The sequence below is a fragment of the Orcinus orca genome, chromosome 9, assembly GCF_937001465.1.
Source record: "Orcinus orca chromosome 9, mOrcOrc1.1, whole genome shotgun sequence".
Classification (NCBI taxonomy): Eukaryota; Metazoa; Chordata; class Mammalia; order Artiodactyla; family Delphinidae; genus Orcinus; species Orcinus orca.
Window position 1 is genome coordinate 3,013,153 of NC_064567.1, and position 23,099 is coordinate 3,036,251.

The 23,099-nt window shown below is 56.8% G+C and overlaps 1 protein-coding gene across 5 annotated transcripts in view; it reads right to left on the reverse strand.

The window, feature by feature from the left end:
- Window positions 1-1,606: 1,606 nt before the first annotated feature.
- Window positions 1,607-23,099, reverse strand: part of DPP6 (dipeptidyl peptidase like 6) — a 1,028,806-nt gene continuing 1,007,313 nt past the window's right edge. For all 5 annotated transcript variants that reach the window (XM_033408228.2, XM_033408227.2, XM_033408230.2 and 2 more), the window contains exons 19-26: window positions 22,680-22,749; window positions 20,462-20,656; window positions 12,050-12,104; window positions 8,236-8,347; window positions 6,503-6,561; window positions 5,627-5,699; window positions 5,459-5,532; window positions 1,607-3,503 (exon numbers count right to left, since the gene is read on the reverse strand). In XM_033408228.2, the coding sequence (XP_033264119.1) occupies window positions 3,357-3,503; window positions 5,459-5,532; window positions 5,627-5,699; window positions 6,503-6,561; window positions 8,236-8,347; window positions 12,050-12,104; window positions 20,462-20,656; window positions 22,680-22,749 (785 nt within the window). In that variant the 3' untranslated portion in view covers window positions 1,607-3,356. The remainder of the gene's footprint in view (window positions 3,504-5,458; window positions 5,533-5,626; window positions 5,700-6,502; window positions 6,562-8,235; window positions 8,348-12,049; window positions 12,105-20,461; window positions 20,657-22,679; window positions 22,750-23,099) is intronic.

A 23,099-nucleotide genomic window follows, 5' to 3' on the forward strand; every position in this document is an offset into this window, starting at 1 on the left:
TATTTTCTCTCTAGAATGCCTGCGTGAAGATGAGAACCACGTGTTACAGACTGAACGTGTGTCTCCCTCCCACCCCCATTCATATGTTGAAGCTCTAACTCCTGATACGATGGTTCTTGGAGATGGGCTTTTGGGAGGTGATTAGGGTTAGATGAGGCTGTGAGGATGAGGCCCCCGTGATGGAATTAGTGTCCTTGTAAGACAAGGAAAGACCAGAGCTCTCCCCTTTCTGCTGGGTGAGGACACAGCCAGAGGGTGGCCATCTATGAACCAGGAAGAGGGTTCTCACTGGGAACCTAATTCACTGGCACCTTGAGCTTCAACTTCCAGCTTCCAGACTGTGAGAAATAAATTCCTGTTGTTTAAGCTGCCCAGTCTGCGGTGCTTTGTTATGCAGCCCTAGCTGACTGATGCACACCCAAATCAGAGCAAGCACAATCTGCTTCCCCAGAGCTGGCTGGAGTGTGGGGGCTGACCACCCTCACGTGTGCTCCACGGAGACTGAGGGCAGACAGGGGAGCGGGACAGATTCTCGGTGGGAGAGGGGCCTCGGGGTGCCCTGCGGGCTGGGGCAGGGCTCTTACTGCCTAGGGGATGTGTTAGGTTTTCCCCAGTTGGTCCCAAGTTGGAAGTGGGGGCAGACATTAGGAAACTCAAATGCTGGTCGAGTCCTGGCCGCCTGGGGCTGGTTGCCGCAGGTCGCGGGGCAGAGTTCTACTCGTATACACGGTCTGGATATCCTAAGTGTGTGTACCACGCGCTAACAGGCTTCCTGTTCCTTCCTCTTGTGATTGTCCCGACAGCTCACAGCCACATGCTGACAGAAGGATGTATCTCTGAAATATCCTTCCAGCCTCTCTTGTGACACTGAGGTTTTTAACAGGGGCTTCGGGAAGGCAACTAATCCTTCACGAAATCATTTTTCTGGGACTGACAGGTCAGGCAAGAGAGGGAGGGGCAGCGTGTGTTCAGGCCAGGGGTACACACCCACCCTCCCCTGTGAACGAGGCAGCTGTGTCCCAGGAGATGCCGAGGAAGAGGGATGCCCCCGGGTTAGGGCTGTGCTCCCTGTACTGGGCTCTGAAGTTCCACAGCTTCATGGTCTTATTAAAACATTTTAAAACTAATTAAAAATGGAAACAAGCAACCACGGTCACATGTGTCACACACTTCACCTCACACACACAGGGCAGGTGCAGGCTCCGGGCTCTCCCAGGCCGGCTTCCCACTGCGTGGAAGTGGGGCGGTCCCAGTGATCAAGGCCAGTGTCTGCTTTCAGGGCCGGTCCTGGCAGAAGGCGGCGGGGAGGAGGTGGCCTCCTTCCTGGGCGAGTGGGGAGAGGCCGGGGAGAGTTAGGGAATACCTCTATGGCTTCACCCTGAAACTTTTAAGACGAAACTCGAATTCTCTTTTCTGGTTGATTTGGGACTTTGATGTATCTGACTGGTCCTATTCTTCCTACCATCAGGCCGCTGCTACCACAGATGCAGGTTTCACGTGCTGCACACAGGCCCCTGAGGACGCATCAATGAGTACTTGAAAGGCTTCTTGAACATCTGTACACATTCTAAGGTGAGATGGTGGAGGATAAGCAAGAAAAGAGCTATCCAAGTGGTAAAATAATGTTTTATTCCGTGGATGAACAAACACTACCATGCCACATCCTCACTCCCTCCTGCCAGATCTTGTGGCCAGAGCTGGCTTCCCTTTTCAGACTGAGTTGGCTCTGCAGTCGGTCGAGCCCATTGAAATAGCAAAAGCATGGCCATGTAGCGCTCAAGCGGTCCTGCTGGTCGGCACATTCATTCTTTTCCCAAACGGCGATGCATCCCCTGAAAAACAATCCTGTGACGGAGATCTTCCAATCGAACTAAGTACAACTGACATTCAAAGCTCGTGCAGATGAAACCCAAACCCCCAAACACCACAAGTGACATGGACGTATCTTCTCCGCTGATAAGAATGTCAGGGAGTCCCCGTTCCCAGGGGGACCGGGAGCTGGAGAAATCCGAACTGACACTCAGGCTGTCAACAAGCTCCAGAGGCGATGACGGTCGTCAATGTATTTCCAACAAGCACTTGTAGAGAGCAGCTCAGCCAGGCTGTGGCATGCAGGCAGAACACGACGAAAACCGGGCAGAGGGCGGGGGACGCGGCGCGACGCCACGACCGCATTCCCGTCTTTATATACAACAAGGTGAAATATACACGGGATGCTGGCTGTGCACCTGCTCAGAGGATGTCTTACAAGGCTAGGGACATCGACGACACTGCTTGCGTGCGGCACGGAGGGACAGAGCCACCCCAGGGTCGGGGTGACACCGGCGCGGGCCTCACTTGCCTCCAGGGTTCCTGTCACCCAGCACACGTGACAGACCTGGAGGTGGAGTCAACACTTTGTTCATGTTTTTTAACCAAACGTCACCTGAAAAGACTTGCCGGCTTATCAGGGAGGAAAAGGATGGGCCTAAGGGCGCAGGGAGATGCACAAGGCAACTCTAAGCCAGACCCTAATGCAGCTTTGGTGGGAGACAGGTTTCCTTTATGACTTCTTTTAGTGAAGAGTATTGGATGTTTTGTTCCCGCTCAGTGTTCTGAAATGTCTCCACAAAGTCTAATGATGACATTGAGGAGAGAGCAGTTACTTCTGATCTGTTTCTTTATCCAAACAAGTGCAAAGCCTACATACTGACTGAACGAAACAAAGTGAAACAAAGCAAATCAAAGCAAAAAAAAAAAGAAAGAAAAAGCACAGCAAAGCAACCCCATGACCAGAGACAGTGTCAGGTAAAAACCATAGAAAAATACTAATTAATTCCATAAGGTTAACCATTAGCGTAGCTACAGTAACACTTCGTACAGCCCCTTAAAATGCAGAATCTCCTAATTACAGAAAGGCGCGAGCCAATCTATGGACAAGTACTGGGAAAACAATTGTGCTCTAGTTGGTCCATGGCGCGGTGACTTCAGACGGGGTATGATGCCCTGGAGTGGAAGCGGTACCCGGGCGGAGGCCGGGTCGCAACGCTACCGCTCGTGAGCTCGAATTCCAGGGCCACCTTCTGCACGGCCATCCATCCTTCGCTTTGTTCCTCGGGGAGGGGTCGCGGGGAGGTACCCGTCACTCAGGGTGGCGACGGCTCCAGGCTCCGTGGAAGCCCTTGTGAGCGACGATGCATCTCCACCCGGGGAGGCGCTTGTTTCTGGGGCAAAACTGCCCTCAGGACCAGAAACACACATGCTGGGAAGGTGGCGCTTCCTGCCCCCGCCCAGGCCCCTGAGGGAGAGCGAGGCGGGGCTCCCCAGTCGGTGTCCACTGGTCCAGCAGGCGCCGGGCGCGCTCCGGGCCGGCTCGGTCAGTCTTCCTCCTCGTCCTCTCTTGCTGCTACTGTCGGGAGTTTGTCCTGGACCCTGAAGCACTCCACGAAGAAGCCGATGAGGGCTCGGTACAGGTGCTGCCGCAGGGGGGCGCTGCTGAAGTAGTGGCTCTCGTCCGGGTATATCTGCAAGAGAGGCGTGAGGAGTTACCCCCGTGGCCGCCCTCCGCGTGGGCTGGGGCGCCGCTGAGACTCCGAGCCCCACGGCCCGGGCTCCGCGCAGCCGGAAGCTCAGCCTGGAGGGCATCTCAGGGCTGCTTCTCCTCGCGGCTTTGCCAGGTGGAGGGTCCCCTCAGCAAATCAGGGACGGAATCAGAAAACACATCGTTTAACAGACTCTGAACGCCTCGCTCGCTCCGCTTGTTTGAATTTGCAACAAGGATCCAGGCTCGGGGACCACCGAGGCAGCAAGCGGCCCAGGCCTCCAGGCATCAGGACTCCCAAAGAAAGGGGAAGCATTCCGTGCTGCCTCTATAACCTTGGTGAGTGTGGGGAAACCTTCGCTCCCACGGGCACCTGCGTTTGACTCACCGTGCGCCGTGCACAGGGAGCTTTCCTGGACCCCGGCCTTCGAATGCAGATGACCTCATCATAAAATCTAGCTCACTGAGCTATGTGAGAATTGAACGATGGAATACCTCTGAAATGCTTAGAACAAGGCCTGGGACACAGGCAGGGCTGAAAAGACGGCAGCTAATCATTCCATCCCCAAATGTAATGACACTGAGTACCCAGGGGCACTGCACCACTTCCACACGAAGGGCCCGGTCCCAGCTGGGATTCAAAGCCAAGTCTAATTGGCCCCAAAGCCCATGTTCTTTCCATGATACCAGGCTGCTTCCTGCATTTTGAACCCTGTCTTCCTCTTATGTCTTCAGATGATGACACTCACCTTTATTTTCGTATTTACGAAGGTGGTCATTGAGCTATTATATGTACCTTAAACATCAAATAGTACAAAGGGTTACAGAGCAGGAAGTATGTCTCCTCCTACCCGGGTCATGGTTGCCTGGAGCCCTCACCTGGAGTTGTCACCTTTACAAGCTTATCGAGTATCTCAGACACTCGCCGCGCCTGCACAGTGTCCAGTGGGACCTGGGGTGGGTGTCGCCCAGCACCTTGCTGACTTCGCTTCGCCTGTTTGTGGGGAGTGGTCCACACCGGCAGGCAGAGCTCTGCCATCGGACCTACCGCGGCTGCATCGCGTGCATACGACGTACTTAGCGTTGTACTGTGACCTGAGCATTCTCAGAAGGAACTCCAGTGTCACGTGAACTAAGCCCCTCCCTCCCTCCCTCTGCGTTCATCAGCACGCAAGCCGGCCTCCCTCCCTGCGGAAAGCGCTCCCCCTACCGGCCAGCGCACACTGGCCCTGTACGAGACAGCCACGCAGCAAAGCCAGGGCTGGGAGACAGAGGCAGGCAGCGCTGCCTGGGGCCCTGGTTGAGGAAGTCTCCTGTTTATCCTGGACCCGAGAAGACCACCGGGGTCATACCTGTCTCACCAAGTGAACCAGAGGGCGGGAAGGAGATGGAAGAAGTTTCCAGAAGCAGCACCGTGCATCGCTGGAAAGCACCTACACTAGAGCCGGTGGGTCAGCACTTGATGCCAGTGAGGTCAAGGCTGTGAGTCGGGTTCTTGGGAAGGACAGAGCTCTTTAACTACTGCGGCACCACAGAAGGTTCTGGAACATCCAGCCAGTATTTAGCAGATGTGTGCTTTCCGGGGGGAGGCTAGTGAAGCCAAGGCTGTGCTCATCAGTGGGACAGCAGCCCCCTCTTCAGTGAGCATGGGGGTGTGGCTGCTGCCCCGCCTTTGCTCATCCCCCGGGGAGGGAGCGGGGGCGGGGGGCGCTGGTGGAGCCTAAAGGGCTTAAACACAGCCTGAGTGCTGAACCGAGCCGCCATCAATCGGCAGAAAAAGCAAGCACTGCCCATCTGTCTGATCTGATGTGTCCCCGAGCATCTCCGATGGCCGTGACGGAGGAGTGTTTGCAGTCATGCGTGGCCGGGCACCACTCAGCTCCTCGTCCGTGGAAAGGCATGTGTGGTGTGAGGCAGGGCAGGCGTGCAGCACGGTACCTGTAAGCTGTAATTAGCCTTTCCCTTAATGAGCTGCGTGATGAGTTCTGCGGTGTGCTGGAAATGGATTTTTTCTGTTTAAAGAAGAAAAGAGGAAAGTGTCAAAACCCGTAACCCCACGCAGGGCGATGCTCTCGCCGAGCGCCGTGGTCAGTGTCGGGGGCTCACCGTCGGCGGTCGCGTGGACGAGGAGAAGCCGCTGCCCTTCCAGCGCAGACACCCGGCGCGCCACCTTGGCCATCTGCACATGGGCGACAGGGGTCAGCGCCCGCCGTGGGGAGTAGGGCATGAGCCCAGGAACCTTGACCCGGAGGGTGAGGGCCACGCAGTGTGCTGGGCACACTGGAAGCCCTGCGAAAGCTCTCGGGGGCCTGGGCTTTCCCAGCCCCAACCCCTTTTAAAGAGGAAGGGGACAGGAGAAGATCTAGGAAGCAGGGAGAAAGGGTCTCCTCCCCCTGAAGGTGGCCTGGGGCCTTCATTCAACTGATGCCGCTGGGAGGTGCTGCCCTGGCCAGAGCGTCCCGCTGTCCGTGCCCGGGTTGCAGCTCTGAAGCCGCAGCCTGGCCCGCAGCAGCTCTCTGGCCTCCTCGGTGCCAGTGAGATGCATGCGCGATGCCCACACTCAGCCGCCTGAGCGGTCAAGACCAGGAGGCGGTGTCCGGGAGGCTTCCTGCTCCCCCACCAGGGGCTGCTTCTCCCGGGAGCAGAAGCAGCCGTGGGGGCAGCGGGCCAGCGGCCATCCACACCCGGGCCTACGGCCCTGCGACAGACTCCTCAACCCTAAGCCCTTCCCCACCTCCCGCCTTGTCCCGCCGGTTCCAGAATGGGCAACCAGACCGATCTCGGAGAGATCACGGCACCCGGGTGAATGGGCTTTGACACGGGAGGGAGGGAGGAAGGGAACACAGGCCTGCGGGAGTTAAGAGGGGGCGGGGCCTGGGGGGGAGGGAGGGAGGGAGCAGTTCGGAGAAGCATCATCGCAGGGTTCCTCGTTTTTGCCAAGTGGTGGCTCTGCCCCAAACCCTAACCCTAACCCAAACACACCTCATACGCTCTGTTGTCAAGTCCGTGGAGGCCCAAGTACCTCTCGGAAAATGCAGACGCTGCACACAAGCAGAGGAGAGCGTTAGCCCTTGGCCTCGGGGCCCCTTTGGGCTCCGGGGGCCGGCCTGGGGACGGGGCTGGACTCCCTTCCATCTTCCCGGGGAACATCTGCTTCTGAAGAAGCACTAAACCTCGTGGGTCTTTGCGGGGTTACTCAGCCAGCGCCACAGTGACATTTAGACCTGCTAGTGGTGGTGGTGGGATTGCAGCACGAGGGAAACCGAACTGATCTGATTCCGAAATAAACAGGATTCACACCCCGCCCCCACTTCATTTCAACGCCCAGAAGGGGGAACAGATACGAAGAGCCAACTTCCATCAGCTTCCCTTATTTTCAGAAAGTGTCGGCTGCCTCCGCTCTGCCTGCCTCCTGGCTCAGGTCCAGGGTCTCGTGAGGACCCAGGCCGCCCCGTCAGGAAGTCCGGGAGTGCAGGGCACCGAGCTCCTTCTACAGGTGCAGGGACCCCTTAATTCAGTCCAGGAGACCACGTGGGCTCTCCGCTGTCCCAGGCACAGTGACACATCAAGGCGCGGGGTTGGGCGCATTCGTGTGCACTCAACTCAGGCAGATTTGAAATTGCTTGATTAAAAATCCCGAGAAAGTCCCACTGAATTTGAAAAACAGAGAATATGTTACACGGATTCCCATGGGACAATAATTTTAAGTGATTAGAATTTGGAATTAGGGGGGTTCCTGTATGATCTTGAGTCGGAATGTGCATTGAGCACTTGCAAAAACCAGCACATCTGCTGTGAGCCTTGCGGCGGCCAGAGCTGCTGAGCTGCAGACGCGCCGGTGTCCCTGGACGGCTCCGCGCGGTCCACGGGCGCCGAGCTGGGGCGCGGGAGGGTGCGGCCATGCAGTGATGCTGGTTCCTCTGCCCCGAAAGGACCTCCGGCCCCCAGCAGGGCTCCGCACGCCAGCGACCAGGAGCCCCCGGATTCCCCATCAGCCTGGCTCGGTGCTGGCAGCTGGGGCCGACGGCCCAGACTTCCTGCCGCCCTGGCCCGAAAGCCAGCTCCCAGAGCCCACAGAGAGGGCCTTGCCGACATTTAAAAACAGGGTGACATCACAAAGCCCTTCACGTTCAGAGAAAAGAGTCTGGCTGACCAGAGGGAGGACCCCCCCCCCCCCAGCAGTGCCCACAGAGCCATGTCTGTGCAGCTGCAGGCGGGGTCTGCCCGCCACACTGGGAGTCCGGTCGCAGAAAGGAGCTGGCAGGTGCCGGGGCGGAGGGCGAGGCAGAGCCACCCAGGCCCCTGGACAGCAGCTCCCTCAGCCCTTCACCTGCCCCCAGAGCCCCCAGACACCCCGCGCCGGACAGAGATCCGGCGCAGGGCCCCCGCCGCACTGCGGGGTCAGAGAGGAGGGGCAAGGGCGGCCCGCAGTCCCCTTCCCTTCTGCTCGCGCCACTCCCATCACTGCAAGCACAGGCGCTGGGCGTGTTCTGGCTCCTGGTCTCGTGTGTCGGGAACGCGACTGAGGGGCAGCGGTGGGCTGACCACTTTCCGAGCAAGTGGCGTGAACCCCTCTCCCCCGTCCCCCAGGCCCTGTCTGTGAGGTTCCACCGCCGGCCTCGCCACCCTGCAGGTTATCGGACTGGGCGCTGAGGGAGGGAGGCCTGGGGGCGGGGGCTGGGTGGGACCAGCGCCCCTCCGGTCGGGGCCCCTACCGTAGAGCTTGAAGTCTGTTATCGGGGAGAGCGCAGAGCCACAGGTGAAAACCGGGCCTTGATTCTCGCCCTTCGCTGGGAGGATGTAAGTGCTCAGGTACCCACCGTAATCCTGGGAACGAGCAGAGGGCAGAGAGAAGGGCAGGAGCAAAGTCAATAACTCACCCATGAAAACAGCCTCAGACAATGAGGTCAGTGGCTCAAGCAACCACTGTCACCTAGTTCGTTTTTCTAAAAAAATTTAACGTTGAAAAATTATAAGGGAGGTAAAAAGATGAAAACAAACGCCTTTCCAGCTAAATATAACGTGAGGCAAGTATCCCCCTCCTGGGCCTCGTGTTCGAGCGACACGAGGATGAAGCGTGGCGCTGACTGTGAAGGGTGACTGGGGACTGGAGTGCGGCGTGTGGTGTGGGACGGCTGTCCAGCGCCCCCTGCTGCCTCTCCCTTGCCTACAGGCAGAGCCGACCCGCTTTCTGTGATTCTGAGGGCGGGCCCATGAGGAGCCAATGTCAAAGGGCTCCAGCACTGGTCGCCAGGATGCTCAGCTCAGGGGTCTGCCCGGGACAGACGTCCGCACGTGTCGTGTACGTGGGTCAGTCCTTCATTTCCTGTACTGCCCTTATTTGGGGATGACATGAAAGACCCCAATTTCAATGTGAGCCTTCCAGAGAGAGCAAAGCATTACACCGTATCTGCCGTGGGTGCTGGCTGGTCCAGATGCACCTGTTTCCTGCAAGACCCAAAGGGAAGGGGGCACAGATGTGATGTTTTGCTGAGCAAAGGTGGGCAAGGAGAGGAGTGAAGGCCCGGAGAACCAGAGTGTGGCAGAGGACTGTCAAAGGTGTGGGCGAGTGTGAGTGCGTGTGCTGAGGTGAGAGGGTGGCGTGTGTAGAACCCACATACCTGATGGAGACTGTCATGTCCATGCCATGCCAAACTCCCTGTAGAATTAACTGTTTTTGATCAATATATTTAAGTTTGTTACATTATAATAGTGCTCCTTCAGTAGAACAGGAATATCTTAATGACAATAAGTCTTTTTGGTTTCTGGCAAATAATATTCATGGTCAATGGAATCTCCAAGCCTTACCAGTCATTCTGCAGTTTGTTTTTTAAAATGTGTTGACTGACAACATCAAATGCTGGTGAGGATATAGAGCAACAGGAACTCTCATTCGTTGCTGGTGGGAACGCAACATGGCACAAACACTATGGAGACAGCTCGGTGGTTTCTTACAAAACTAAACATCCCCTCACCATACGATCCCGTGACTGCACTCCTTGGTATTTACTCTAAGAAGCTGAAAACTTATATCCACACAAAAACCTGCACATGGATGACCAGAGCAGCTTTGTTCGTAATTGTCGAAACTTGGAAGCAACCCAGATGCCCTTCAGTAGGCGAGCGGATGAACTGTGGTGCATGCAGGCAGCGGATTATCTGGTGCTAGAAAGAGATGAGCTATGACGCCATGGGAAGATCTGGAGGAACCTTAAATGCTAAGTGAGAAGCCATCTGAGAAGGCTCCACGCTGTGTGATTCTGACTCCGTGACACTCTGGAAAAGGCACCCCCGTGGAGACGGTAAAAAGAGGAGTGTCTGCTGGGGGAGGGGAGAGAGGGGTGAAGAGGTGGAGCTCAGAGGATCCTCAGGGCGGAGAGACTGCTCTGTGCGGTCCCGTGATGATGGAGACATGCCATCACACATCTGTCCAAAGCCACAGAAGGTACCACCTCAAGAGGGACCCCGATGTAGACTCTGGGTTCTGGGTGATGATGACGTGTCAGCGCAGGTTTGTCAACCGTAACAAAGGTACCAAACGGTGGGGTTTGATAGTGGGGAGCCCGTGCATGCCGGGGGGAGCAGGGGGAATTCTCTCACGCGTGCTGTGAACCTGAACCTGCCGAATGCCCGTCAGCTAAAGGAATCGACGGCTTATTGCCTTGGAGGGGATGCAATCACAGAGTCCACAACCCTGTACCTGAGGCGCCATTCAAAGAGGTGGGGACCCATCAGGCAGAGTGGATAAGGGTGGTGACCAGCAAACAGCACCACACACATCCTCGGCCTGTCTCAGGGACGGGGGTGTGGGCTGCGTTCTGAAGGACGTGTGGGCCCCCGTCCACACAGCGCACGACGCCCAGGCAGCTGAATCTCCCACTTGTCCAGAAAGCCTCTTCATGGCGCCCTGACTCCTGCGTCTGCGTCCACAGTGACCTTTGAAAGGTCCAGGCGCAGGGGCCATGCTCAGGTGCCCACGTGGAAAGCAGCCAGAGGAGGGAGGCCAAGCTCCCAGGAGCAGAGGGCATGTTTGGGGAAGAGCCGAGACTGGACAGAGGCTGACCTGGGCCTGGGCGCCCTGCCCTGAGCCGTGGTCAGTCTGTGGGGCAGTAACTTTCCCATGGGGACGGGAGGTTAGAGCTGTCGCCCCAAGTTATGCTGTAAGTGATCCAACTGGCTCTGAGCTTCGCAGGCTGGGAGTGGCCTCCCCTGGGACTCGGCATCCAGGCTCTGAGCCGTGCCCTGGGCCCTCCCTTTGCTGCTGCACCTCCCGTGCAGGTGTGGGATACACAGCACGCGTGCTGGGACCTCCACAGGGCGAGCCCTCATCTCAGATGCACACGGCTCCCTCGAAACCCTGGGCTCAGAGGTGATGACGAACAGGTATCTCTCCGGTTACCTGTTCAAACCTCCACCTGCCGTGGGGTCACTGCGAGGCCCCCCTGCAGGACCTGTTCCCTCAGAGGGAAGACGGGTCTGTGTCTATCTGTGCTCCTGCCTTGAGACCAAGAGCCCGCGGGTCCAGGCCGCCTAACAACGGGGGAGGGGCCAAGGCGATAGGACCCAACTCCAAGCCACGACCCCACCACCCCCGGCTACGGCCCTCGGACGTGGGCCACCCCGTGGAAGCTTCTCTGGTTTGACAGTTCAGTGCACGAACCTCCCCACCTCCTCCCTACCACGTAAATGAACCTGCTAAATTAACGTGGCTACTGCACAGAAAGACATACAGAAATAAAGACTCCTGCCTCCCCTTCTTTCCTGGGGTACCACCCCTAGAGCCATGGCGGGCTTGTCTGAAAAGTAACTAGGAGCCTCACAGAGCACTCCCACAAGGACCTGGCTTCTAGCTTTCCTTCCAGAGAGTGTGCAAAGGAGCACTGACACATGAGCTGCTCAGATGAGGGTTCCCTGTGCTGGGACCACTGAACATCTTGACCTATCTGTAGTGAGGTGGACGGACCCAGAGTCTGTCATACAGAGTGAAGTAAGTCAGAAGGAGAAAGACAAATACCACATGCTAACACATATATATGGAATCTTTAAAAAAAAATGGTTCTGAAGAACCTAGGGGCAGGACAGGAATAAAGACGCAGACGTAGAGAATGGACTTGAGGACATGGGGACGGGGAAGGGTAAGCTGGGACGAAGTGAGAGAGTGGCATGGACATATATACACTACCAAATGTGAAATAGATAGCTAGTGGGAAGCAGCCACATGGCACAGGGAGATCAGCTCGGTGCTTTGTGACCACCTAGAGGGGTGGGATAGGGAGGGTGGGAGGGAGACGCAAGAGGAAGGGGATATGGGGATATATGTATATGTATAGCTGATTCACGTTGTTATACAGCAGAGACTAACACACCATTGTAAAGCAATTATACTCCAATAAAGATGTTTAAAAAAAAAAAAAAAAAGGCTCGCAGGCGGCTGGAGCAGAGATGTTCCCAGTGAATCAGGTCAGGCCTGGGGGTGGTGCAGGTCAGGGCCTGAGCAGGGGGCGTGCAAACAGGGGCCAGCAACCTCACCTTCCCAAACACGGCCACGCGTGTCTTGTCAATGTACTGCTCCTTCAGCATCATCCTGCAAGGTCAAGGAGACGGGAGTTAGCGCGCGCCACGGCTGAGTCGTGCAACCCTGGGGTCTAGAGCCGTGTTCTCCAACCATTTCAAGGATGAAAACCCCTACTTTAATCAAAGGAAATACTGGAATTCTAATATCATCGGTCATTGCTTTTGCTTTACGCCAAGCGCCCCTGCCATCACTGTGGGGCGGCCGGGCGTGTAAAGCTGGCTGAGAACCAGGAACACGCAGCAGCAGAGGATGTTCTGGAGACGCGCAGGCCCGCCTGGGTCCCCGTCTCCCTCACTTGGACCACGTCGTGACTCCCAGCCACCAGGCTCTGGGAGGGTCCTCCGGGATCAGCAGGAAGAAAAGGCTCTCCGGGTGCGAGTCGGCTTCGAGTCAGGGCACTGGGTCCCCCTTCACCTGCAGAGTCCTCTGTCCCCAACTCCTGGGAGGGGTCCCTGTCTTGGACCTGTCTGGTGGCAGAATCACTCCTGCCAGAGCTCTGCCTTGGATGCCACCAGCCCGGCGCCCAGGCTGGCGCTGCCCGGTCCTGCCTTGTCCCTGCCCGCATCTCACTGCTCTCCCCGTGGTCCCTGGTTTCCCCCCCAGAGTGGCTGGAATCTTTCTGGGTTCTGGACCCTCACTCGGCAGCAGGAGTCCTGCCACCTGCTGGCCAGTAACTGGCTTCTTTCTGAGCCTTCCTGCTGCCTCTCTCCACCTGCCCCCACCGCGGAGCCTCCTTCCCCCAGCTTCCTGTCACCCCAGTCTGGGTATCGCCCGCTGATTATTTTCTTGCGTCTGCTCTCTGGAGCCACCCCATGCCCTCTGACCGCCCTTCTAAGCCTGGGGGACTGTAAACCTCCGGGTCCTGGGCCCTGAGAGTGCCCTATCCTTCTCCAGCCAACTCTCCAAGGACACCCACGTCCTGGGACCCGGCCTGCCCTTCATGGTTGGAGCAGCGCTTCCATTATGATGTTGGAAGCAAACGGACCCCGTTCCCGGGGGTGGGAGGGGAGAGAGGGAGGGCCCAGCGCAGAGCAGCAATTGTCCTGACTCCTCATGATGATACAAATTCAGGTGACTTTTGTACTTTTATTACAGTCAGCCCTCCGTATCCACAGGTTCCACACCCACAGATCCAACCAACTGCGTATTGAAAATATTGAAAAAAAAATCCAGAAAATTCCAAAAAGCAAAGCTTGAACTTGCCTCACCTTGGTAACTATTTACACAGCATTTACATGGTACTTACAGCTGTCTACATAGCATTTACACGCAGGGGGATTGTAAGGGATTGAGAGATGTGTGTATCCTAAGTACACAGGACGATGTGTGATGGTTGTGTACATATGCTCCACCATTCTACAGAAGGGGCCTAGGGAGCCGAGGACTGTGGTACCCACGTGGGTCCTGGAACCAGTCCCCAAGGATAACGAGGGGCAACTGTGTATTACTGTTTATTGTTTCCCCAGAGTATTTGTGGAAAATTGATGATTCATGCATGTTCATCCTGTGGATGGATGTTTGATTCCATTTCAGAATACTAGTGAGAACAAGAGAACTGGCCCCACTACCTTCCCATCCTCCTCCCTCCACCCCTCGTCCCCATCCATCCCTTGAGCGTGTGTCATCTGTAAGCCTCAGTGCCAAGTCTTAGGGACAAAGGCTAATTCACAGGCCTTATTGTCAGAAGCTTCCACTCTCCGAGTCAGGACATCTTGTGTCCAATTCCTGCTCAGCTACTAAGGGGCTGTGGGACCTTCAGACAGGTCACTGAAACTTTCTGGGGAGAAACAGAACAGGCTCCAGATGCTGGGACACCAGGCTCAGTGTGGGGTGAGGTGCAGGATTGCAACAAGCTAGACAACTCCGAGTCTGCATCCTACGTGGGCCTCCCTCGGCCTCTCGCAGACGCAGGCACTCGGGAATGTGATGCCCAGGCTGGAGAAGCTGACCTCCCCTGCAGAGGACACACACCATGTCGAGGGGTGCGGGTCTCTGCAATGAAGAGCTGGATGCCCTCCCCCACCCTCGGTAAAGCCCACCCGCCAACAGCTCACAGTCTGCACACAGAACTGGCGCCCGGTTAGTGCCTCTCTTATGAGTGAAGAGGCAGCCAGGTTTCATCAGAAATGGAAAGAATCTTCCAGATGACGGCTTCCCTGGTGGCGCAGTGGTTGAGAGTCCGCCTGCCGATGCAGGGGACACGGGTTCGTGCCCCGGTCCGGGAAGATCCCACATGCCACGGAGCGGCTGGGCCTGTGAGCCATGGCCACTGAGGCTGCGCGTCCAGAGCCTGTGCTCCGCAGTGGGAGAGGCCACAACAGTGAGAGGCCCGCGTACCGCAAAAAGAAAAAAAAAAAAAAAGAATCTTCCAGATGAGAGAGTCCAGACCCAAACAACAAAAAAAAAAACCTCAGGAATCCAGAGGGAACAGAGATAATTCAGTGAACAGAAGAAAATCGTCCTAATATATCTAGACAGACAAAAAATATTGAACCAATTAGACAAGAAGAGTATGCTCTTGGATGAAGAAAGAAGGCTAGGGATTTTGAAGTGTCATGCCTGAAAATAAACATTCAACAGAAAGGCTGGAATATAGGAGAGAAAAGGTATGATGAGAATAAACCAGAAGCACCAAAATAGTACAATAAAAGTTCCAGAAAGAAACAACAGAGCAAAGAGAAATTATCAACACATTATAGTAAAAACTTTCCAAGACTGAAGAACAATTATTCCCCAGATTGAAAAGTCCCACACCAATGGCTGAAATTTCAGGATACCAGGATTAAAGACGTCCTTCTTCTGAAAAGGAGAAAGAAGCAGACCATCTACAAGGATCAGCAAATAGAATGACATCGTTTTTCTCACCAGCAACACGTGGTGGACGATTCCAGGGCCTTCTAGACAGAAATGATTTTGTTTGTAGGTTTTATATCTAGATAAACGATAATTTCAAATGTGGGAATAGAATAAACACATTTTGAGATGTTTTCTAGATATATGAAGGAAAAAGTAAATAAAAAGGGAGACATATATCTGTTGCCCTTTGGCCCATGACCCAGGGTGTGTGCAAAGGACCCAACACAGGAGAGTGGTGAAAAGGGCCTCAAAAGTGACCCTATAGACACCTGGTCCAAATGGACGAGAAGAAAGGGGACTACAGCTCAAGAAAAGAACGTTGGAACTGATAGATTACTAGTATGTTTGAGCATCTGGGAAGAATACTCATGGGAGCCCGAGTGGCATGCAGGAGAAACTGGAAATATTATGAGCAGGTACCAATACATAGAAAGTTACCCAAGTGAAAGACAAAGCAACACTTCAGGAAAAATGAAGTGATGTAAAGGGAAGAAGGGCACGAAGAGACCACCAGGGTCTGAGGTCAGCACCATTTACGTAGTGAGCCTGCGCCTCAGACTGCTGACCTAACCAGGCAGTTGATGTAACAGTTCTGGGAAGATGAAGGTACAGAGCAGCTAAATCCTCACCTGCGACAACAGGAAGTCATGTGATGAAGAATCGTGACGTGAGGACAACTGTGCTCAGAAGAGACGAGGTGAACTTGAAGGAGATGATGCGCCTGAGGGTGCTTGTGTCTCCGGGAAGCGGGGCTGGTGGGGGGTTGGGCGAAGGGCAAGGGAATTTGTGTGGGTCATTTAAGCCTTTGTTATGGGTTGAATTCTGCAAAATATGTTGAATTTCTAATCCCTCAAACCTTAGTATGGGACAGTATTTGTCAATAGGGTCCACTGCAGATGTAATTAGTAAGTTAAGATGAGGTCACACTAGAGTGACTTGTGTCCTCGTAAGAGGAGGAGAGACACAGAGACCCAGGGAGGACGCGGCCAGTGGAGGACGCAGGATTGGAGGGACGCAGCTACAAGGCAAGGACTGCCAGCGACCACGGGGAGCTGGAGGGGGCGAGGAAGGGCCCCTGCCCTGCGGTGGTAGAGAGAGCGCGGCGCTGCCCACACCTTGATTTTGCCGTTCCAGCCCTAGGAAACTAACACAACACTTTAATACTTTTGCTTTTTAAAAACATTGTGCAGGTATCATAGGATAGCCTGGCAGACTTCAAGTCACGTCTGCCAGGCTTAGGAGTTGGAGGTGTGTGCAGACGCGCACACACACACACACACGCACACACACACACACACGGCCTAGGTTGACCTTCAAAGCACGGCAGGCATACCCACACACGTGGAACCATTGAATACGTTTCTCCAAGTTTCTGAATTCTCTTCTAAGGACCCAAATCCCTGATACACAGACGTGCATCTGGGAATACCTGGTGAAATGGTCAACCTGGCCCCATGAGGATTCTGCCCCACGGCCTGAGGTCCAGACCACGACTGCTGGGATCGTGTAGCAGTCTGCGGAGACCACGGAGCGTGGAGAGAGCCACGTGAACCTCAAAGGGCACGGGGCCCGGGTCTCAGGCGCCATTCCAATTCATAAAATACATCGGATTTTTATTCTCAGCCCCACTTCCACATTCGCAGGCAGCCTCTGGTCTCCGGCAACCCCTCCATTTAATTACCTGGCGATTCACTTCCTGATCTAAAAACCACAGGTCTTGGTAAGGATCCTCATTTGTAAAATACTCAGGAGTCTCCCAAGGAAAATAGTTTTTACCAATATCAAATATTTTCATTATCTTTTGCTATATTTCCACTCATCAGCGGGCAGTTCCTGTGTGATGGCTGTTTCCTGGAGAGCAGTGGAGCCCTGAGGCGGACCAGCCTGACCCAGGCGTAGGCGCGTGTTTTATCACTGGGATGCTCTGAGGCGCAGCAAGGCCCCGGCGTCCTTCTCCATGGAGCAGGCGCTGAGCTCTGCTCCACGGCAGGGTCTGCAGAGGCCCCGAGTGAGGACGGGGGAGGCTCCAGCCTCCAGAAGCGTGTCTGGGGGAGATGGGCTGACACCCTGGGAGCAGCAGTGCTCGCACCTTCCAACCTTCCACGTGTCCACACCGTCTCAAGCTGTCCCCGCCAGCGACCGGCAAGGGGTCCTCCGAGGCCCGCCTCAGCTTGGCAGAGATGCTCTTAGCCCAGCTGCCACGGGAAGCCCGCTCTGTGTGTCCCGTCCTTTCCCGTGTCAGAGCCCCTGCAGTCTGACGGCTCTGCCCCTGCTGCGCTCTGGGCCGCGCGTCCTGCACAAACGCACCTTCTGCACGTCTAAGTGTGTGTTGGCACCGCTTCCCGGGGACCCACGCTGACGCAGGTGTCACGGACCACACAGCTGCTCTCAGCACCTTCAGAGTCAGGGAGCCTCACAGCCAGAGGCTCGATGGGGCAACTTGGAGGGGGCCAGCAGGAGGAATGTGGTCAGCACATTTGTCCTGCCCTCTGCTGGGGGCAGCAGAGCGTCGAGAGGGACACAGAACTCACCGCTCCGCTCCACGCCTGTCTCCGTATCTGTCCGCTTACAGATCTCGCTGACGCTGCTGCAGAAATGCTTCCTCCACGGCATGGTGCTGCCCCTGCCCTCCCGGGGCCTCCGACAGCCCCAGCGTACCCCACATCGATCCCCTGGATCTTCCTAACCCTGCCATATGCCTTTGAAGACACGTATGTTATTTCTCTCTCCTTAAACCACCCCATTTGAATGTTTCCTGCCAGGACTCTGACCCATAAAACCTGCTACACCGCTACAAGCATTACGGTTCTGAAAAATAAAGGTGGCTTTGTCACCTCCTTGCTAAACTCCCCTGAGGGACCTCTGCTGCTGGGAGGGCAGGCGCCGGCTCCGGAAGATGGTGTGGGAGGGTCTCAGCCCACCCCACGTCTCCAGGCATCCCCTGGCCCCAGCGCGGCCCACACTGGGCTTACTGGGGGCCCCGGACCTCATGCGCCTTTGCGTTACCGGGACCGTTGCTCACAGCACTTTGTCGGTGTGGAACGCGCACTCGCGCTCCCTGGGCAATCCCCACTACCCTTTGAGGTGGGGTCTTGGCAGAAAGCCACCTCCTCCTAGAAGCCCCTCCAGGCAGGGCTGTCTGTGCTCCTCTGCTCCCAGACCACCGTTCGCGTGGCCCTCGCCTGGGAGGGACATGCTTCCAGCTGTGGTCGGGGGAGAGCCCCTGATCCAGGACTTCCTCCAGGTGATGGACGAAGTTGGGACAACTGCCCGGGGCTGGGGAGCTTTGGGGAGCTAGGGTGGGGAGCTGGTCTCAAGGTCTCTTAAACTGAACAGACTAGGCTATTTCTTTCTAATGAAAATACAGACCCAGATCCTAAACAAAGCTTCGTAGAGTTTTCCATGGCTTGAGACACTTGGGCATCAGCTTCTGGAGAAGGTCTGCGTGGCTGCTGACGGCTGTAAGGCTTGTGACGGTTCGTCTTCCTGTTCCTGGAAGCCTCAGTGGCCTGAGAGCTGACATTATTTACTGCTGCTCTGGAACAGGTTCTGCCCTGTTTCTGAACAGATGGCCGATCAATCCCTTATTTCTAGAAGCACCGTGAGTGTGAAACAGCCGGTGCCCTCTCGTCCCCTGCTCAGAGTGGGGCGGCCACACCAGCCAGGCTGGCAGGATGTCTGAAGGACGCCGCGTCCTCCCCCAGGGCCTCGGGGGGCCCGCGAGGACTCCGGGCTTCCTGGGAGGAGTCAGAGCAGGGCGGCAGGTGGGGAAGGACAAAAAGAGGGGGGCTCCGAGGGAGGGGGCTCTGCGGTCAGCCTTGTCCCATGCCTCCCAAGCCTGACCTGGGCCCGTGTGCTTCTCCAGAGGGGTCCCTGTGGCCCACGTGCCGCTGCTGCCTCTCCTCCTTTCCCGGCTGTGTTGTCACCACGCTTCCTTCCTCCGTCTGGGGCGGTGGACCGGTCCCCAGCCCCCCCCCCACCCCGCTCCTGGGTGATGCTTCTGGGTTCGGGGCGACAGAAGGAGAGGTTTGCTGGGTGCCCTGGGGAGGCTCCTCCCTTCCCTCCTGGAGGTTTCTGGAAGTGGCTCGACCTGCTGGCGGTGCTCTGGCAGCCGTCCTGTGAGCGTGAGAAGAGGTTCAGCGCAAGGCCACGTGCTTGGCTGAGCGGAGAGACGAGAGAGCCGGGCCTGCAGTGGCACTGCTGGGCCCCTGAGCAACCAAGCTGAGGCCTGACGTCCCCCTGGACTTCCAGCGCCAATACAGTGTTGTGTTTTTAAAGCACGTTTTACATTGGGTGTGTGTGTGTGCGTGTGTCTGTGCTGTTAACTTCCAGGCAAAAGCAACCTGACGGGAGCGACTTCCCAGACTCGGGTCCTCAGCCATCTCTCCTACCCCTGTTCTCTGCCTGTAGCACGTGCTGGTCTGATCGTGTCGCCTCTCTTCACCAGCTCACGACTCCCTTGAGGACAGTGGGCCATTCGTTCACGCACTCATGGTTTCACCCACTTAGAAGTTATTTACTGAGTACACACCACGTGCCATCAATCTTTTTAAAAACAAGAGCGAAAATGTTCTGAAAAGTCAGTAAAGTGAAATCTTTTAAACCTGCAGAGCACACAGTCACGATGACACACGGGATGCAACGTCCAGCCTTCTTACAGCCCTTCAGTCAGCATTTAGTCATCTGGGCGCTGTATGCCGCCCTTTCCAGATGCCCAGCGTCCAACCTCGCGCACCCCGCTTCACAATGAGGATGACAATCATGCGACGTACTCTTCTTGTCCCTCCGAGCACCGGAGTCCGTGGGTCTGGCTGCATCTCCCTGGTAAAGTCACGTCTGGCCCTACGGTCCACTGTGCCGTAAAACTGTGGAAAGTATTTCTACAGATGCGCCTGCAGGCCAGCTAGTCGGGCACCGGTTCTTGCTGTCTCTTATTCCGGGGCAACAATAAAATTCAATCAGTAACTTCCCCTGCACTAAGCCCCTTTCTGTTCTCGGTGACACGCCATCCGTCCTGCTGCCTCGGTGACAGGGATGTGAAGAAACCAAGGGACAAAACGCGCCCGTCAGCGGGGCTGAGCGGGGGTTCTGACCTGTCGCCTGGAAGCGCAGGGGGTCCTTCCTCAGGAACGCAGTGGCCCGCTGCGTGGCTCCAGCCCCACTCACCTCTCTCTCAGGGCCCCAGCCCGGCTCTCCCCCCGTGATCGGTGGCCAAGGTCCACAACCACAGCACGCCCACGTCACGGTCTCCGCACCCGCTTTCAATCAGCAAAACGGACAGGCCACCGAGCTGTGTGATAACGAGGATACAAGTCTTTGGGAGAAGATTACTAGCAGGAATTCACTGCGGAATGGCCCGAAGACATTGTAAGTACAAGCAAATTGCAGGTGAAATGTGTGTTGACAAGAAACACGCGTCGGGAGAGGACCACGGCGCAGCCCAGGTAGGAGCTGCGGCCGCCCCCCTCCCCCTCTCCCCCCGTTCCAGGGGTGCCTCCGGGGGCCCTCACCTCACAGCCTCCATCTGGTCCTTCTCCTCCAGGGAGCCCAGCCTCCGCTTCACCTCGTGCAGCAGCTTGGTCCCTTGGAAGCCGCTGCCACGGCCGTCGCACTTGACCACCACGGCCCCGTGACTACTCACCATCACCGTCTCCCAGCTCACCTCAAACTTCTCAGCCACGCTCTGGCTCCCCGGGGTGCCATCCCTGGAAAGACAGGCCAGGGCTTGGCACGTGGCTTGCAGCAGCGGCTGGTCCAGCCGACATCAGGTCCGATGATGCTTCCCCAGGGGCTGGCAGTGCCCTCCCCGGAGGGCGCCCGAGACCCCGGCCACGACGCCCGGCTCCACAACTCTGCACACCCGGAGGGCGATGGGGAAACTGAGCTCCCAGGACCACCCTGAGCACAAGGTCACCGAGGGGCATGTTCTCGGGGAGAGGAACTTTGGAAAGTTCTTCCACGTCCCCCCTCGGTTGGTCTCCCCACACGGCCTGACTCGTCCTGCCCTTCCTGGGCGCAGTTTCCCAGGCTGCCGCCTTGGTCCCCATCATGTGTGCTCCTTCTGGTGGCTCCTGGTTTGAAGGAATTCCCTCCGTCTGGTTCGCTCCGGAGCAGAGCCTGTGGCTGACCTGGGTGGCCTTCCTGTCCGCATCTCCGGGGGCAGCCTGTCCACCGCCCCACAGAGTATCGCCCAAGCACTTAGCTGGGTGGGGTGTGGGTTCTCTTGTTCGCGTGGCTTCCCTGTTTCCCGACTGGGGACACGACCGTGTGAGCTCAAGTCACCCACGGCGTGTGTTCTCAGCCGGGACCCGGCCAGAGCTGCCGACGGGCCTTGCAGCTGGGGACACGGCTGTTGAGCGTTCACTAGTGCTAATGGGGGTGAGGAAGCTCTAAGTGACTTTCCTTCTGGAGGGGACACAGGGTGAGCAGAAGGGACGGCCGACGCCAGGCCCAGGGCCCTCAGAAACGGCGACAGACGCAACGCCCCTTCTGAGGCTGGCCGCCCCTCCAAGGAGGCCACAGCTACTGCACCACTGTCATCCTGGCCTTCTGCCGGGACAGGAGTGCAGGCAAGGGGTGTGTGTATGTGTGTACGGGTGTGTGGTGTGTGTATGTGCTGTGTATACTGGTGTGTGGTGTGTGTGTATATGTGCTGTGTATACTGGTGTGTGTGTATGTGCTGTGTATACTGGTGTGTGTATATGTGGGTGTATGTGCTGGGTATACTGGTGTGTGTATGTGGTATGTGGTTTGTGCGTGTATGTGAGCATGTGTGGGTGTGATGTGTATATCTGTGTTGTGTATGTGTGTTGCGCACGTGTGTATATATGTGAGAGTGTGTGTGCTGTTGTGTGTGTTTGGTACATTCACGTGGTGTGTGTGTGAGTGTGTGTGTGCGTGTGTGTGGTCGCTGGCCAGGTCCAGACGGTGAGGACAGCGGGTTAGGGGCAATAAGTGGGGGCAGCACAGTGGGTCGTGGCCCGGCGTCCTCACAGTGCAGCCTTCGTCACTGAGGGCTGGGCCCCAGGCGGGCGCCAGGCAGGAAGCACAGGGTTAGTCAGGCTCTGGGGGGGTGATTTCACTGTGGTCCCTAAAGAGCCCCAGTGCAGGCCTCTGCTCTCCCCTGGACCCTTCCACATGAATACGGGGCTGCGTCCCCAGAGGCCCCGAGGCTCAGCGTCTCCTCTGTCCCGTGGCCCCTCACGCACCCGAGCGAGCGGCAGCCCTAATCAGGACCCACTACCGACCGTCAGAGGTGCTTAGAAAGCTCTGAAGTCGTTCTCGACATCTGACCCAGAAGCTTGCTAATCAGCACAAGGCAGATCTGGAATCATCCTGAGGACCAACGCCTGGTGTTCAAGGCCGCCTGGAGGCACCGGAGGAGCCGCTGGCCCCAGCCAGACCCTGCCGGGCCCGCCTCCCGGGGCCCGGGGTGACCTCGGGTGCACCCGTCCGCCCTGCACGGTGAAGGTGGGCTCCCCATCAGCTTCCCTGCTGTCCCTGGGGCCGCTGACTGGCCACCGAAGCACGACTCCCGGAATGTGACTCAAGTCCTGCACTCACTGTGGCAAATCCCCCGACATCGACTGGGGCCCCACTTTCCTTTGATGTCTGGGGTCAGCGGTTGTTACAGAAACAGCCTGCTGAATTGTTTCCAGTGATTAGCCTGCAGTGGATATCAGGCTCCCGCTTACCATCCCCATGAGAGTTTCACCCTGGGATACTTACACCACCAGGAGCAAGGGGTAGTGGGTGGTGTCCGAGAAGGTCGCTGGCTTGAGGATCTGAACGGGCAAGTCTAGGCAGAAACAGAACACAGGGCAGCACGTCAGGGGCCAGGAAGGGAGGGGCGGGACGGGCGCTGGCTGGGTGTGCCCGCCCTGGGGTGTGCTCCCGGGGGCCTGGGAGACGGGCACCCTGGAGGGTTAAGGCCGGTCCTCCACAGACAGGGGCACTCCGGCTCACTCTGGACTTGGGGAAAGCACCCAACCTCTTTAAGCTTAGTTTCTCCATCTGAAGCTTAACTGCAATCTTGCCAACAGGAAAGTGTTGAAAAGCAGAAAAGCCTGGACCCCTGTGAGCACTTGCTGACAGCAAAATTCCAGGCAGGGATGGCGGGGGGAACGAACCCCCAGGGCAGGGTGCACC